The 18,296-nt window shown below is 48.8% G+C and overlaps 1 protein-coding gene across 1 annotated transcript in view; it reads left to right on the top strand.

The window, feature by feature from the left end:
• Positions 1 to 1,155: 1,155 nt before the first annotated feature.
• MFSD11 (major facilitator superfamily domain containing 11) overlaps positions 1,156 to 18,296 on the top strand; it is a 268,198-nt gene continuing 251,057 nt past the window's right edge. The window contains exons 1-2 of the mRNA XM_086930674.1: positions 1,156 to 1,253; positions 1,477 to 1,636. Coding sequence (XP_086786800.1) covers positions 1,541 to 1,636 — 96 coding nt within the window. The 5' untranslated portion in view covers positions 1,156 to 1,253; positions 1,477 to 1,540. The remainder of the gene's footprint in view (positions 1,254 to 1,476; positions 1,637 to 18,296) is intronic.

Raw genomic sequence — 18,296 nt, 5'->3', positions numbered from 1 at the left:
TGGCAGCACATATTTCCCGTGCTTTTCTTTAGACTATAGGCACTTGCACTGCTCCTTCCCATTCTGTATTTTGTGTTGTATTAATGAAACTTCACTTAAGAGTAAAAACCTTGCCATTGTCAGAATGTTATTGCTTAATATACTGCTGTAAGCAGGGCCACTGGAAATATGTTATTCTGAGGGTTCAGAATCTTCCGCATAATTAGAGATTTGCCATATTTTTCACATAATTCATCATCTGCTACATACTTTGCTGATGTTAGGAGAAAAAATGTTTCTGGTTCAAACTGATCACAATTGGAACAGTAAAGATACATGAGGAGAACATTACAAGTGTGCAAATTACAAAAGCAAATGAATAACAGCTGTGAGCCCGTGCCTGAGGTGCATCATCAGAGCTGTGTGAATAATAACAGCTGTGAGCCCGTGCCTAAGGTGCATCATCAGAGCTGTGTGAATAATAACTGCGTCAGCCCCGTGCGTGAGGTGCATCATCAGAGCTGTGTGAATAATAACAGCTGTGAGCCCATGCCTGAGGTGCATCATCAGAGCTGTGTGAATAATAACAGCTGTGAGCCCATGCCTGAGGTGCATCATCAGAGCTGTGTGAATAATAACTGTCAGCCCCGTGCGTGAGGTGCATCTTCAGAGCTGTGTGAATAATAACAGCTGTGAGCAACAGCATACTCTTGCACACACTCTCACTGCTCACCAATTCAAAGTTTGCAAAAAAATGTATGCAACGCATTGTCATACACAATGCTAATAACTCAAACTTTAATGCTGCGAGACCTCTTGCATTGTAAATGCTTGTTTAAATAAAGGGTCATACCTAGTCTTTGCACGATACACCAAAGCAGCTGTTAATCAAAAAGCACAAACTTAAAAATATAAAAACCATCAAATATCTACCATACATGCAAATCATGCTTAAAGCCGTAGAAACTGCATTTACTAGTAAAAGAGTAAGAAGTTTCACAGGTAGTTGAGCAGCAAAGACGTGCGGTCGGTGTATTACTGCCAGAGTCAATAACGGGACCAGCCCTGAATTCATTAACAATAAAATCACACACGGAGACTGCAATTTACCGACTACGATAAACAAAACTACATTACCCAGGATTCACAGAGAGAGGCGGCTTCACGTGACACATAGCTCGCACAAAGCCTCCAGATTTCCTGTCAGCTGATCTAAACTCAGCCTGCTCTGGTTTTCTCAATGGGCATACTTGAACACGGAAGAGCTTAGACCGGTAGGGTTATATCCTAGCTCGCCTTTAGTACATTTATACTCCAACTTCCCAGCACAGTTATTTATCATTTCAGAGCGCGAATGAAAACCTTCCCTTTATGCCTACCCTGCGGTTATATTTTAACCCAAGCATTCTGTGTCCGTAGCGTTCAATACTTAAACAAACAACCCTGTGCAGAACGTCGTGTTCCAGTTAAATTTGAGTTTGTTCTTTTATTTTGCAGGAAAGGAGTCTCTGCCATCCAATAGAATAAGTTTGCAACTTAGCTGAGTAAAAAAGAAACCAAAATGTCTCCCGAAAGCAAGAAACTCTTCAACATCATAATCTTGGGGTTTGCCTTCATGTTTATGTTTACTGCCTTCCAAACCTGCGGAAATATTGCGGTAAGCTTTGCTCTGGACCCTCTTTCAGTACTATCGCTCACGCATGTAGAAAACAAAATTCTTTGTTAGAGTTCCTCCTGTTTAAGAGATCTCAAGTTGGCACACGTCTGGTGCCATGGTCGAAGTGCATAAAAAAACAAGCATTTTCAATGCAATTGGCCTCGTATTTGTGGAAGTTTGAGCTATTGGCGCTATGAATTACAATGCCTTTTACTTATGTTTATGGAGTGAATGTATGTGGTGTGGAGTTGAATTATGTGGGTTGGATTGAAAGTGTTAGGTGTGGAAATTTGTGGCGTGGAGTGGATTTGTGTAGTGAAATTATGTGGCATGTGTGCAGTGTAATTATGTGGATAGTTTTCTGGCAATGCTCCCAGGATGTGGAACGCTCTCCCTAGAGCCCTCAGATGCAACCCCTCCTTCTCCTGTTTCAAAAGGGACCTGAAACTTCATCTCCTTAACAAATACTTTCCTGACCACCGTCAACTAACCTAGTCTTCAGTATCCGAGTTTACTCCTCTCTCTTGACATTCAAGGTCAGTTGGTGACCGGCTTGTGTTAACCACCTAATTTTTTATGCTGTATTTTTGGATCCTTGGTTTGCTTCCTTACTGCCTGCCTACTATGTAATGCAATTTCCGTCTGTTCTTTTTACAGGATGCATGTAAAGCGCTCTGATACCTACGAGTTAAGCTAGCGCTATATAACACTTTCAAAATAAAAAATAAAAATAGTTATGTGGTATTGAGTGTACTGGAATTATGTAGAGTGGGATTGAGTGTAAGGGAGTGTAAATCTGTAGATTGGTAATTTGTGTTGTGGCATGTAATGGAGTTTAATTATGTGGTGTGCAAATACATTGTATAGCTTGATGTGGAATTTTGTGGTGTGGATTGGGTGCATGTGTTGTGTAATTGTGTGGTTGAGTTGAATTATGTGTTTTTTGTCCAATTATGTGGTGTGGAATGGAAATGTGTGGAACTGAATTGTGTGGTGTGGAACTATGGCATGATTGAAATGATGCTGATGGGAATTATGTGGCATGGTGTGGACTGTATTTATATGGATTGTTGCTATGTGGCATAGTGGTTTTATGTGGGGTGTATTTATGTGTTATTGAGTTGAGTAATTATGCGGCATTGATGAATGTGCATGTATGTGAGACACTATTTTGAATGTATTTTATCATCCTTTAAGAATAGACTTTAAAAACAGGTGCAGGGGGCGCTGTCAAATGACTGATCTGTTAGGAAACCCACAAAACCCAGTTTATAAAGAAGCGGACTCTGTTAGTGGCAGCACACCACCTATAAGAGTACACGCAACATAACTGTTATTACACAGGTAGTAGACAGTGTCCACACTCGAATCACACACAAAGAAGGTGTGTATTCTTACTCCCACACAGTCCAGACAGTGAAACTGAGAGCACACAGACTACTACAAATCGAGAAGGCAGTAACACTACAAAATTAATAAATGAGGGTGAGGGGGAGGCACAGGAAGATAAAGCAAGGGACGAAGTTTTAGCTAATAAAGTAACTAAAAATAAAATGTTGTATGGATGTACACAGAATAGTATAACCCTGCTGCCCTCTTGTACCTGATACAGTTTATTACTTTAAATGAGTTCATACAAGATCTCGTCACTAGAAATCAATATGAACTCTGAAGGATCCTGCAGCCGCGCACATCCGTAGATATGGGCAGCCTCTTTGTCTCTTGCATAAATGTGCCACTACCTAAGCCCCTGGCTTAGATTAATATCCAGATATTTTGCCTGTATTGTGCACAGGAGCCCTTGTAAAAACTGCTGTGCTTAACTCTTGTCCCTAACACTACTCTGGAAGTGTTGGGAGCTCTTGTCCTGCTTCCTGTGCTGGGGACCCCAGAGCAAATCAGTCTGATAGGCTTCAGCCATTACCTCAACTTTCTGAGGCCACCGCGACTTCCCCAAAAGGGACTGCTTACCACAGTGATTATTCTCCTTTATGGTTACTTTGCTTCACTTCAAAGTCTCTGAGAAGTAGCTTTGCTGAACTGATATCATAATACTGACTTAAGCATTTTTGGAATGCCATACTGCAAACTCCTAAGAGCTCAATGTGTCCTGCTTTGTACTTCTTGTATTACCTCTATGCATGGCATCTGGGTGTGGACAGAATGCCTTGCATCCAAATCCTCTGCCTAACTTTGGAGACTGGCTAATGCATAGAAAATTCTGGGAAAGTCAACTCCATTTATAACACCCCAAGTTGGTGCTCGGAACTACATTCTCAGAATGTAGCAATGTGAGCCCACCTCACTCATGAGCTTTGGGAGGAAGAAGACGGACGATGGGTTGATCTGCATTGATCAATTTGAGATTATAGTTATTTTCAAAAGAGCTGGAACAATAGGAATACAACTGCAGTGTGCATTTACTGAGCAAATATATCACTGGGATAGGATATAGTGAGGACCTGTTGTAACACGCCTGCGTGCACGTTTGTGTAGTGAGATTTCATTACCTCTGCAACCTTGCTCTTGACCCAGTCAGTACTCAGCAGTGTGTCACTGCCTCCCTTTTGTCAGGCATTGAGATGGCTACCCACAGACCTGAATTAGATGATATTTAAAGGACTTTCTTTTCAAAGTTCTGTGTATTTGTTACCTTTTTGATTTTGAAAAGTGAAGTATCATTCTTCCTCAGGTGGAGATGATGGCGCTAAGAAATGTACAAGGGTTGATTTTGTTTTTTATTTTCTCCTCCTGATCCAGGGATTCAGATTTAAGCCACAAATCTTTCCCTGACAGAGGCCCCACACAGATATAAAAGGGCTCCTCGGTCATAAAAGATTTCTCGCTTCCTTGCCATCATTTAGTTCTTTTCAGAAGGGCCTTCTTGATCCTGACCTTCCTGTGGATACAAAGAGGATGAAACCCTTGACCGTGAGCCTGCCATAGAGGCAAACTTGTGGAGCACGTGGATATCCCATCTGTCTAGAATTATTTGGCAGATAATCTTCAGCTACAAAAAGAGGATGCTATGACCAGCAAAAAGATGTTCAAACAATTTTTGATACTTCTTATTCTAAACTGCCTGTCTGTAAACTAAGATGTTTACTTACGTTAATGGAAGAACTTGGAAAATACATCTTTACTCTGCTTTCTCACCGGCTATACTTTTTTGCTAAGAGTGAATTAGATGTTACTTCCTTCCTAAATCTGGATTCTCTATTGACCAATCTGGCATGACATTCATCAGTGGTTACTCACAAGGTTGCAGTGGCTGATCTTGTGTATAAATGTTTGGAAGCCTCTGCTTTTCACGATTCAAGCATTGGGCCCACTCCTCGGCCAACAACTCAGTCCAGGCAGCAGACTCTTTTTCAGTGGATTTTAGAATTGGTACAGAAAACAGCTGTAAGTCCAGCCTCTCCCCTCTAATAAATGACCAAGCGGTTCACTCCTTGCTGTTTTTGGTGTCGAAGATTTTAGGAGAAAATAGTCCTATTATCAACCTGAAACAGTTGCATCAAATCAGTTAATTTCAAGATGAACACATTACAAAAGATTATTCTGTTGGTTCGTCCTGTACATCCATGGATATGCAGGATGCTTATCTACACATCTCACTTCACTCATTCCAGCAATAGTTCCTGCAGTTTTGTGTGGAGTGTTCCAATGTCAGCTTTAGGTACTAACATTTGGCCTAAAGCTATCTCCAAGAGTCTTTTACTAAGGTCCTGCTCCTTCGATAACAATGGTACACAATGCTGAGATCTTTATTAGTCTATATCTGAGTGATTAGCTGATTCATTCTCTTTAAGAAATTGTTACTGGTTTGGGGGGGGGGGGTGAAACCATACTCCAGCAGCAACCACAGTCCTTGTCAGGGTGAAATCATAAGCCAACCCCAAGTTAACCTGTGCTCGACCCTCTGGTAACTTGGCTCAGAGCAATCAGGCTTTGCTTGGAGACAATGTGCACTTCAAACATTAATAACGTGAATACAAAACACAAGAAGAATCCAACAACAAATTCGAACAAATAGAATACGTTTTAATAATAAATATATCGAGACTAAAACTCCCAAAATTCAATCAGTAGAACCGGAGATGCGTAAGATTTTTGTGAAAATGGCGCCACAAAGCACAAAGCGCCAACTGTGGCTCTCTGGTGACAAAGTCACAAGTTCAGATCACCAGATATTTTATTTATTTATTTGTTTTGAGATTTATAGAGCGCCTGGTGACCCGAGGGCATCCCCGCGCTATAAGAATGTGAAATCCAGAACGGGGAGACCAGGAACTATTTGGGGATGAGGAGGGTTTTGAGTTTTTTGTGGAAGAGTGCGTGACTAGGTTCCAGGCGCAGCTTGCGAGGAAGAGCGTTCCATTTAGAAGCGGCCTTGACCGAGAAGCGGCGGCCACCGGTACGCGACTTCTTGAATCTTGGGACTGTGGCCAGATGTTCGTTGTCCGAGCGAAGGTTTCTGTGGGCTTTATAAGGTGTAATCATATCTTTGAGGGCGGCAGGTCCAGCCCCATTGATGAGTTTGTGCGTGGTGCACATGGCCTTAAACTCCACTCGCTGGCGGACCGGAAGCCAGTGCAGAGATTTAAGGGCCGGTGTGGTCGGGGCTCTGGGAGGAAGGTTGAGAATGAGTCTCGCCGCGGCGTTTTGTGCACGCTGGAGTTTGGCCAGGGTGGTTTCAGGAGCGCCGAGGTATGCGGCGTTGCCGTAGTCCAGACGTGCTAGTATGAGCCCTTGAACTAGAAGTTTCCTGGACAGGGGGGGCAAGAGGGGGAGAATCTTGCGAATTGAACGGAGAAGGCCAAAGCAGGTCCCCGCGGTCTTGGCTGCCTGGGTCTTCAAGGAGAGGTCCTGCTCCAGCCAGAAGCCCAGTGTTTTGATTTCTGTCTTAGGCGTAGGGATGTCGCCAAAGGAATCCGGCCAAACTGAAGGAGGGACGGAGGACCATTTGTTGCCCAGAAGCATGATTTCTGTTTTTGTCCCGTTTAGCTTCAGAGAGGATTCACACATCCAGGTATGTATGTCTTGCAGGCAGTTAAGTAGGATTTCAGGGTTATTGTCCAGCTGGGAAAGAGAGACGACGAGTTGGGTGTCGTCGGCATAATTGACTATTTTTATCCCATAAGGGGTAACCACATCCTCCAACGGGGCCATGTAGACATTAAACAGGGTGAGACTAAGCGAGGACCCCTGGGGCACACCACATGTGAGCGGGAGGGGGTCTGAGCGGGAGTTGCCGTCCCACACCTGAAATGAGCGACCCGAGAGGAAGGATTTGATCCAAGCATGTGCGGTTCCCACAATTCCTGCCTTGGCCAGGCGATGGAGGAGGACACGGTGGTCCACCGTGTCGAATGCGGCACTGAGGTCCAGGAGGATCACTGCCACTGATCCTCCTGAATCCAGGTTACACTTAGCCTCCTCGATGACGGAGAGGAGTGCGGTGTCTGTGCCGTGGCCCGGCCGGAATCCGGTTTGGGACTGACGTAGGATTTTATTCGTCTCGAGGAATTGGGAGAGTTGCACGTTGACTAATTTCTCAGCCACCTTGCTGAAGCAGGGAAGGAGCGAAATGGGTCTATAGTTGGCCATATCGTCCGGGTTCAGGTTGGGCTTTTTCAGCAAGGCCTTGACAACTGCGCTCTTCCATGAGGAGGGCACTGTGCCTTGGGCAAGAGATGTGTTAATCAGGTCCCTAATGATAGGGGAAGTACTGGGAGAAACGGTTTTTAAGAATCTGACGGGTGCCGGGTCCAGGGGGGATCCACTTCTCATTTTGGCCAGCGTGGTGGTGACCTCATCGAGGGAGACTCCTCTAAAGGAGGACAGCCGCGGGCTGGTGGAGCAGGCGTCTAAATCAACCGGGATGGGGGGGCTGATGGGGGGAAGGGACTCCAAAATCCGCGTGATTTTGGAATCGAAGTATGAGGCTAAGTCCTTGCATCTGTCCGGAGGGGGAAGAGAGGCAGCGGGAGCTGAGGGGATGTTGAGCAATTCCTTAACTATCAGGAAAGATTCTTTGGCCGAATTGGCCGCATTTTTAATTCTGTTGTCGTAGAATGTGGTCTTGGCTAGTTTAATGGCCGATTTGTAGCGTCTTACCGCTATGTTGTAGGTGTCTTTATTACTGTGTAGCCAGTCTTTCCTCCACAGTCTTTCCGCTTTTTTGCACTCTTTGCGGAGGTCTCGGAGTTCCGGGGTGTACCACAGGGCATGGCCCATTGACCTATCTTTGATCTCCCGACTTTTTATGGGAATGAGGCTATCGAGGGAGGAGGAGAGCCAGTCTCTGACTTGGGTGTCAGCCTCGGACGGGTCAGCCGCAAGGCTCGGGGTAGAGGAATCCAGAGCTATGGACCAGTCCACCGCAGAGAGTTTGGCCCACGATCTATCTTTAGTAAAGATGGGGGCTTTATGGGGTTTCTTGATGGCCCCAGGAATGTGGAAAGTGACCAAAAAATGGTCCGTCCATGGAAGTGGTTGGGAGTTAATAAATTGGAGGGAGGGGATGTTCGAAAACACTGGGTCGAGAAGGTGCCCTTTAGCATGTGTTGGACCGGTGTTGGCAAGAAGAAGGCCATGAGAGGCCAAGTCACAGATAAGGTCGGCAGCACCTGTGTCCAGAGGGTCGTCAAAGTGTATGTTGAGGTCGCCTGTTATGAGGAAGTTTGATGACAAGTGGGCTGAAGAGGAAACAATTTCCAAGAGGGATGCTGCAAAGGGGGCGAAGTGGCCGGGAGGCCGGTACACCAGAAGGCCTGACAGGGAGCTGGTCGGAGTAAGCTGAAAAGTGAAGAGACAGCTCTCTGATTCCGGGGTTGCCATCGTGTTAATGCGGCAGGCGAGGTGGTCCCTGAAAATGATGGCAATACCACCTCCTCTACCTAAAGGGCGTGGTTGGGACAAGATGAGAAAGCCGGGGGGGAGAGCCAATACCATATCGGAATTGGAGTGCTCAGTGATCCAAGTTTCTGTCAAGAAGAGTATGTCCAAGTTTAGGTCGACAATAAGGTGATTAATATGCAGGGCATGCTTCGGAAGCGATCTGCAATTGAGTGTCGCCATTTTAAGGACAGGCGGTGGGAGCGGGGATTTAGGGAGGAGCAGCTTCGTCGGTTTACAATTGTTGCAGCTGGAGTAGGGAATGGTCGGATCTTGCAGAGCGTGGCATGCGCTGGTTTTTCTGGGTCTAAGGCTAAGAAGCTCTCTACGAGAGTAGCTTACCTTTGTACTTGGAGGGACAGGCATAGAGTCTGGCCCTGGGCCCGGTCGTGCGCGGACGGGCGCAGACGGGCTTGCCTTAGGCGCGCCTTTGGCGCGCAAACGGCGCTCCCGCTGCGCTCGACCGCTGCGCTGGTATGGCCGGCACATTTGTAGTTTCCTGGGGTGGGCGTGGCCTCGCGGTAGGCGTGGCTATCGCCTTTAGGGCGTTTCCTGAGAGCGAGGGGTCGCTGTTCCAGGGGCTCGAGGAGGGCGGTGACAGCGCGTTAATATCGGCGCTTTAGAGCGAGTGTGCTCAGGTGATTCTAAAATGCTAGCGCCTGGCCTGCGCTCCAGATATGGAGCGCAGGCCAGCTACAGGGACCCACTTAAGGCCCGCTGGTAACACGTTACCTTAATCATGGTTGTGAATAGATGTGGAGTCCTGCATCGGCAATTCGTCACTGGTGATGCAAAATCCAGACGAGGAGATGCGCCGTGCAGCAGCGGTTCCGGGGAGCTGTGAAATGCGATGTTCTTGTGTGGAGATACGTCGCTCAGCACCATTTCTGATGGACTGCATTGTGCGAGGCGATGTCTGCATGGATATTCGTCACACAGCGGTGTTTCGATTGGCTACAATGGGCAATTGGATCTCCTTGCATTCAGGAAGTCCATGCAGCAGAGGCAATGCAATGGTCCAGAGGGTGAGGCGTTGAGCAGCAAAGGCAATGCATCGGTTCTTCAGGAAACGTTCCCCGCTGCGGAGGAGATGCGTTAGCTCATCTGTCGATTTAGCAGAACTATCAGAGCACCTTGTTATGTTATGTTAAAATCACTTCTACCGCGCACGGTCACCAGTCGGTTTCATGGCGCTCATAGACAAAAGCAGAGGGGGCAGGCAGCAAGGTTACTCGTAAGCTAGCTGGAAGAGTTGCGTTTTGAGTAATTTACGAAAACAGGTGTAGTTAGGACAGAGTCGGATTGTGGTCGGGAGGGAGTTCCAAAGTGAGGGGGCAAGAAAAGAAAAGCAGGAGCCTCCGTGCTTTTTACTTTTAAACCTGGGGACAGTTAGGAGGGTGTGTGTAGAAGACCGGAGATTTCTTGAGGGGATGTGACGCTTGAGGCTGAGGTAGGGGAAAGCTGGGGCAAGAGCGAGGAGTGCCTTGAAAACAGTGCAGCCCAGTTTGAAAATGCATCGAGAGGCTACTGGGAGCCAGTGCAATCTCTTCAGCAGGGGCGAGACATGTTGGTACTTAGGCTGTTGAAAGATCAGTCTGGCCACCTGGTTTTGTACCAGCTGAAGCCGATGAAGATGGTAAGCAGGAATCCCAGCATACAGGGAGTTGGCATAGTCAATACGGGAGGTGACGAGGGCCATGATGACAAGTGTGAGAGCCTCAGTAGTAAGAAACCTGCGAATTTTGCAGATCCTGCGCAGATGGAAAAAACTGGAGGAGGTGACAGCATTGATTTGAGGCCTCATAGATAAATCACTAGAGATGATAACACCGAGGCTCTTCACCGTATTGACAGGACAGGGTGGGGGGCCAAGGGAAGGAGGCCAGAAGCTGGAGCTCCAAGGGTTGGACGACCCTCCTGTCAACACCAACTCCGTCTTGCTGGGATTGAGCTTCAGCTGGCTGAAATGCATCCACTCAGAGATGGCAAGCATGGTGGATTGGAAATTAACACAGGAAGAAGGGGAGGAGTCAATAGGAAAAATTAACTGTAAATCATCCGCATAATTGAAAATAGTGACAGGGGTGTGACGGAGAGAAGCTATAAGGGGTTGCATATAGAGATTAAATAAGAGGGGCGAAAGAGCTGAACCTTGAGGGACACCACAGAAAAGTGAGGAATAGGGGGCAGAGAAAGTGGACAGATGAACCGACTGGGAGCGCTGGTGCAGGAAGGAGCTAATCCATGTTAGAGCCATGCTCTGGATACCCGCGTTTTTGACACGGTCGATCAAGATGGCGTGATCGACCGTGTCAAAAGCAGCCGACAGATCTAATAGGACGAGATCTTGGGCCAGGTTCTTATGGGCGCCCCACTTCCAAGGGTCCAGGACTGGGGTGGTACCACTTGGGATGGCGACTCGCAGAAGGCAGAGTCTACGTGCTGGGTTCAAGCTAGTTGGAAGCCTGTTCTATGGCTGAGGCTTCTGATTAAGAGGCCAGCCAACTAGCTGTTGGAGTCACTCTGGGTCAGGCCCACCATGTGCCACAGGGCCATGCTGGATACTCTACAGGCTCACAGGGATAACGGTCCTGGTGAGAAAGAGCCCACCCCTCCTTCTGGTCACAAAATGGGTGGACACTGATTTGAAGGTGTTCAGGATCCTGGGGACCAAGGCTACACAATCTATATGCCCCACCAAGACTCCAGCAGGCGGTTATGGATAATTGAGGTCCTATGCTGTTGGAGGCAGGCCATGCAATTCCTGTGGTGGAAGTGACTGGAATGACTTGTTGCTCCCAAGCGTGGACAGGTCAAGACCAAGATCAGGCAAAATGACCCCAACCACGATTGGCAAAACTCTTGGGTACTGGGGCATGTGGACATCTGGATGCTAACACATTGCACTGACGTGGCCTATTCCTGTTAATCTGGTGCCCATGGGACATTCTCCCAGCTGAACTCACTGCTTGTCCTGGCTGGTCTGACTCCTCCCGTTGCAGGGATAGATGAACTGGTGTAACGACCGGGTTCTCGAACCAGATGGGATCAGCTCCTTGGAGCACCTCCAACCCAGGCGGAACGTAACCACCTCCCTCCTCAGGACCCATCTATCCAGGCACCTGGGTACCTACCTGAGGATGGGGAACTCGCTATATACAAGCTCATATCATCAGAAACACCACTAAATCTATAGGGATTACTAGGAATACTCACTGATTACTAAGGACGTCCATGCCCTACATCACACTCATACCTCATAGTCTCGCGACCACATGGGTCCAGACTAATCTACCCTGGGGCAGTTCTGATTATTTACCATTACACACTGATCACCCTCAGTGCTCACTCGACACGCAATCCGGCGTGCCATACACACTGATCACCTTCAGTGCTCACTCGACACGAAATCCGGCGTGTCTACACACTAGGCTGCAGCCCTAGTGCTCTCTTCCTTCCAATCTGGTCCACAATCCGGCGGACCTAGGCACCAGTCTCCCACCTGATGCTCGCTTACTTACAACCCGATCCACAATCCGGCGGATCTAAGCACCAGTCTCCCACCTGGTGTTCTCATTAACGCCACTTACCAATGACGACCACTTTCCTATGAATACCTTCAGCTCTCTCTCTATGTTGGGAAGTCTCTCTCACTATTCACTAAGGGTTCGCTACTACAATAATATTATGGGATGGCCGAATTACTTAGTGTCTGAATATTTCCCTAGCTCAAGGGCTCCTCTCTCTCCCTAATTATTCAGTGGCTACTTACCGGATCAGGGGCAGCATCTGTTCTGGCTGTAACACCTGACTAGAAGGAAAGGTTACCTGTGCTTTAAGAACAATAGACACACACTGTATGCAAGAAGAGTTATTACCTGATTAAAACGCTCTCTATCATAAGAACAACACATGCACACTAGTTCACTAAGAACTGGGGTATCTTTATTACAATAACAATAGAATACACATACACAAATCTGCGGGGTCTCTGTAACACACCGCTGAAAGGATAGGGATTAGACATACAGTATAAGGACAAGGTTATCTGCGGGGTCTCTGTGACTAACAGGAACTTTAACACACCGCTGAAAGAAAAGGATTAGACATACAATAGCCTAGGGAATAAATACAAGATTAAGGTGTAAGTGTAAAGTGGACTAGTTTAGACTACCTCACCTATTAGAAGGAATATTTTTCTCTCTGTATCTGGTGGGATCAGGGCTCTCTGTCTCTCCCTCCATCACCACAGCTTCACGCCTCTGGCTCAACTGCTTCAGCTGACCGCCTCAACTCCTCCATCTGCTTTAATGCATTCTGACAAACTGGCAGTCCCAGCTGATAGTTCCAACTTTGCTGAAGCTGGAGAGAGCAGTCATCAATCATCTGCCTTCTTTCTCCATTCCAGAAAACCAATAGAACTGCACTGTACTCTGCAGCTCCAGCAAACATCCTACTCTCCACTCTTCAAGAACCAAACTGACCACTCCTCCTCTTCTGCACTTCGCTGATATGGATTCCTCTCCCCTCATGAAAATTTCCAACAGAGGGCTGCCTCCCACCGAATTCCTGTGCTAGCTCCAGAGCTCTCTGCGCAACCGCAGTGGCCATCTGCATGTTACGTCTGGGCCCAAGAGACAAACGCATTCTTCCGATAAGAACCAGTCCTGGCTGGTTTTCCCCTAGCAGACAACAGGCTTAACTATAAACATTACCTTTCCCCTTCAAGCATCTCATCTCTGCAGGGATAGGAAGCAAAATGGAGTCTCTCTAGTTCTGGGCCTTGTAGGCCTGAGAAGGATGAAATAACCCTTAGCTCTGTCAGAGTACCTACACAAACCATACCAATGTGTAATATAAAGTCAGGACCACGGGATCCACCCTCTACTATAGGCAGGATAATGAAAGGCCAATAGGCAATAGATGGATTAGAGTCAAGAATAAGGGATCTATCATCATATAAAGCAGCTATCCTCTTCTAGGTCTGGAAAAAGGGCTTAAAAGGGCCAACACAAGGTAAGAATACAGATAATGGATGTGAGCAAGTTTAAAGTCTTCATCACTCCGAAATAGAGCCAAAAAACCTGTCAAGACAACTGGCCTGGGGAATTTCTGACCACTCACCCTTACTGATTACTATGGAAGCCATTGTTCCTTCTGGTAACCCCCAGTGGCGCCTCAATGCATGGGACTTGCAGGACCCAACCACGGTTATACAGATTTGAGCGAACACAACAGTGCATTTTGAAGAAAACTGACTCAGTGGACTTGCCCGGGGTAGTATGGGAGCCCTAGAAAGCGGTCCTTTGAGACAGACTACAGACCATAATAGGCCCTAAAAAGAGGTACAGATAGGCTAAAGTGTTTGAGTTAGAAGGGCAGGTATGGTTCCTAGAGAGGTTCAGATTAACTGGCTCTCTACCGGCCATCCGGCTGAGCGCTGATGTATTCTCCGTGAAGGCTCTGGAGCACTGTTACCGTGTCTGTGCCCCCTGCTATTTATTTACCGGATTCGGCTGAAATGCCGCTGCTGCTGATAGGTTTTTAGGTCTCACTGATCTAATGCACATGCTTTGATCTGCAAGAGTTTAGTAAGGGACTTTTAAAAATGCTCCTAAAGTCTGCAGGTGGATCGGGCACAGTGCATGTGCGCCGGGCGCGTGCACCATTTGTCCATCTGCAGCTTTGGGAGCAATTTCGCGGCCGCAAAGCGGCAGCGAAATTGCTCACCATTGCCACACCTCTCTTATCCCACTTCCTGCTTGTTTTCCATGATAGGAATGCCACCCCCTCCCTTATCCCACTTCCTGCTTGTTTACTTTAGAGATTCATTGTCGAATTAGGTGCGAGTGTCAGCCACATCTTTCCCACTGCGTGTCACTCTCATTCTGTTTTACTCTTCATACGCTGGTGTCATATCGTGTGACCTCTGAGTTTGTTTCTTGCTCACTCTCTCTGGTTTTGGCCTCAAAGTAAATGACCGGGTTGGTTTCCAAGGAGAAAAGCCAAAAATGATGCAAGCACTGACCCCATCAGGCCACTTAAATATTGGCAAGTGGCTAGCAAGATTATCATTGGGTCCGTTTCCAGTTAGTAGCCAGCCAAGCCTTCTGCTATTAACTTCTAAGTCTTGGGAACGCTTCCCCGTGACTTCCTTTTGTAAACATAAGCTATAAAGATCACTTTTGAAAGTAGTTTAACGCTGACCTCTTCTGATGTTTAAATGCAGCTTTTTACGTGAAAGTGCATGCTGCTGCGGCTGCATTGTTAGTCACACTTCTCTTTTGCTGCGGAACATTAAGACATTTGAACTTTCCCGACCAAACAGATACATTTCAATAAGTGGCCTATTAGCCTCATATTTAGCGGAATGTTTTTAACACGGGACCTCTTCCGAGATAGGCCTGGTGTGTACTGAAACTAAAGGCCCTTCACTGCACTAATGCTTAGCCGTGGTTCTCGATTCCATACCCGCGCCAGCTCTAAACTCTCCACCGCCTGACTGGAGGAAATGCCAGACACTGTTTATACAGCGATAATCAACATAGTAAGTGGATAATATACTGGAATAAACTATGATAAATGGAACCAGATAACACGCTGACTTGAGAGCGTGGACTATCTCTTTAGGAATGAAAAACTGATAAATTAGCATTTTCTGTGCAAGGCTTTTAACATTAAATCATTTATCTTCCTCTGCTTTGAATTTTTTTAATAAAACTTTTATCGCTGTACCTTGAACTCAAGCATAAATGAGCATACATAAAAGACGTTTGATACTTAAATGGGATCAAACAATTTGGACTTAAAAGCAAAAGAAAATTAAAATTTGGCAGCGCTTTTCCTGACAAAATGGTAGAAAGGAGTCAATAATTACAACAGAAGAAAATGCACTAGGTGGTCACCTTATGATATGCAAGATATGTGTAAAAAACAGAACTCTGCAAATCTACACCGTGACACCAGGTAATATGAGTAATTTTCTTGCATTAGACACGATTATTTGTATTCCTTAATTGCGGACCCGGGAAGCCACACGAAGAATTTGGCAGGGCTAGCATCTGATTTTTGCTCAAAGAGTTGTTAATTTCCGCTGCTAGGTAACAAAACACCTATCAGCCTTCACCAGTGATGCCCACGAGGCGAATGAGATGACAGCCAGGGATGCATGCAGTAGAGGGATGGGGGAGAAGAACGTCTTCGAGGCTGCCCGCATACCTAATTTACCACCCTGTGTTTTTATTGCCTTTCTTTGTAATGCGATCCGAACACATTATGCTTTGTTTCATTAGCAAACGACGAGCCATGGGCATGCTGCAGCTCCCGATTTATGTAACTGCTGCTTTCAAGCTTGTGAACAGAAGATGCTCGGTTGCATGTTAAATGATAATTCAACTCCCAACACACACACACAACCCCCCCCACACACACACAACCCCCCACACACACAACCCCCCACACACAGAGCCCCACACACACAGCTCCACACACACACAACCCCACACACACCCCCCCCCCCACACACACCTCACACACACACAACCCCCCACACACAACCCCACACACACACAACCCCACATACACACAACCCCACACACACACACACCCCACACAGACCCACACACAACCCCCCCCACACAACCCCCCCCACACAACCCACCACAAACAACCCCCACACACAACCCCCCAAACACAAACCCACACACACACAACCCCCCACACACACAACCCCCCACACACAACCCCACACACACACAACCCCACACACACAACCCCCCACACACAACCCCCCACACACAACCCCATGCGCACACACAACCCGATGCACGCACACAACCCGATGCACGCACACAACCCCATGCGCGCACACAACCCCACATGCGCACACAACCCCACATGCGCACACAACCCCACGCGCGCACACAACCCCACGCGCGCACGCAACCCCACGCGCGCACGCAACCCCACGCGCGCACGCAACCCCACGCGCGCACGCAACCCCACGCGCGCACACAACCCCACGCGCACACACAACCCCACGCGCACACACAACCCCACACACCCCCCACACCCACAACCCCACACACCACACAACCCCACATACCCAACCCCCCCCACACACAACCCCCCACACACAACCCCCCCCACACACAACCCCCCACACACACAACCCCCCACACACACAACCCCCCCACACACACAACTCCCCCCACACACAACTCCCCCCACACACAACTCCCCCCACACACAACTCCCCCCACACACAACTCCCCCCACATACACAACCCCCCACACATACACAACCCCACACACACACAACCCCCCCACACACAACCCCACACCCACAACCCCACAACCCCACACCCCACAACCCCACACACAACCTCCCCACACACAACCCCCCACACACAACCCCCCGCACACAACCCCCCGCACACAACCCCACACACACAACCAACCCCACTCACACAACCAACCCCACGCACACAACCAACCCCACGCACACAACCAACCCCACGCACACAACCAACCCCACGCACACAACCAACCCCACGCACACAACCAACCCCACGCACACAACCAACCCCACGCACACAACCAACCCCATGCACACAACCAACCCCATGCACACAACCAACCCCATGCACACAACCCCACGCGCGCACACAACCCCACGCGCGCACACAACCCCACGCGGACACAACCCCACGCGGACACAACCCCACGCGCACACAACCCCACGCGCACACACAACCCCATGCGCACACACAACCCCATGCGTGCGCACAACCCCACGCACACCCCCACCCCCCCCACACACACACAACCTCCCACAGACACACCCCACAACCCCACACACTCAACCCCCCACACAGACAACCCCCCCACACACACAACCCCCCATACACCCCCCCACACACAACCCCCCACACACACAACCCCCCACACACACAACCCCCCACACACACAACTCCCCCCACACACACAACTCCCCACACACACACACAACCTCCCACAGACACACCCCACAACCCCACACACCCAACCCCCCACACAGACAACCCCCCCACACACACAACCCCCATACACCCCCCACACACAACCCCCCCACACACAACCCCCCACACACACAACCCCCCCCACACACAACCCCCATACACACACACACAACCCCACACACAACCCCCCCCCACACACAACCCCACACCCACAACCCCACACCCCACAACCCCACAACCCCACACTCCACACACAACCTCCCCACACACAACCCCCCACACATAACCCCCCACACATAACCCCCCACACACAACCCCCCACACACAACCCCCCGCACACAACCCCCCACACACAACCCCACGCACACAACCAACCCCACGCACACAACCAACCCCACGCACACAACCAACCCCACGGGCGCACACAACCAACCCCACGGGCGCACACAACCAACCCCACGGGCGCACACAACCCCACGGGCGCACACAACCCCACGCGCGCGCACAACCCCACGCGCGCACAACCCCACGCGCGCACAACCCCACGCGCGCGCACAAACCCATGCACACCCCCACACACACACAACCTCCCACAGACACACCCCACACACCCCACACAACCCCCCACACACAACCCCCCCCCACACAACCCCCCCACACACAACACCCCACACACCCACACAAACCCCACACACACACAACCCCCCCCACACACAACCCCCCCACATACCCACCCCCCACCCCCACACACAACCCCCCAC

This window comes from Lissotriton vulgaris, chromosome 7 (genome assembly GCF_964263255.1).
Source record: "Lissotriton vulgaris chromosome 7, aLisVul1.2, whole genome shotgun sequence".
Lineage (NCBI taxonomy): Eukaryota > Metazoa > Chordata > Amphibia > Caudata > Salamandridae > Lissotriton > Lissotriton vulgaris.
Note: the sequence above shows the minus strand (reverse complement) of the source record. Positions and strands in the feature narration are given on the sequence as shown.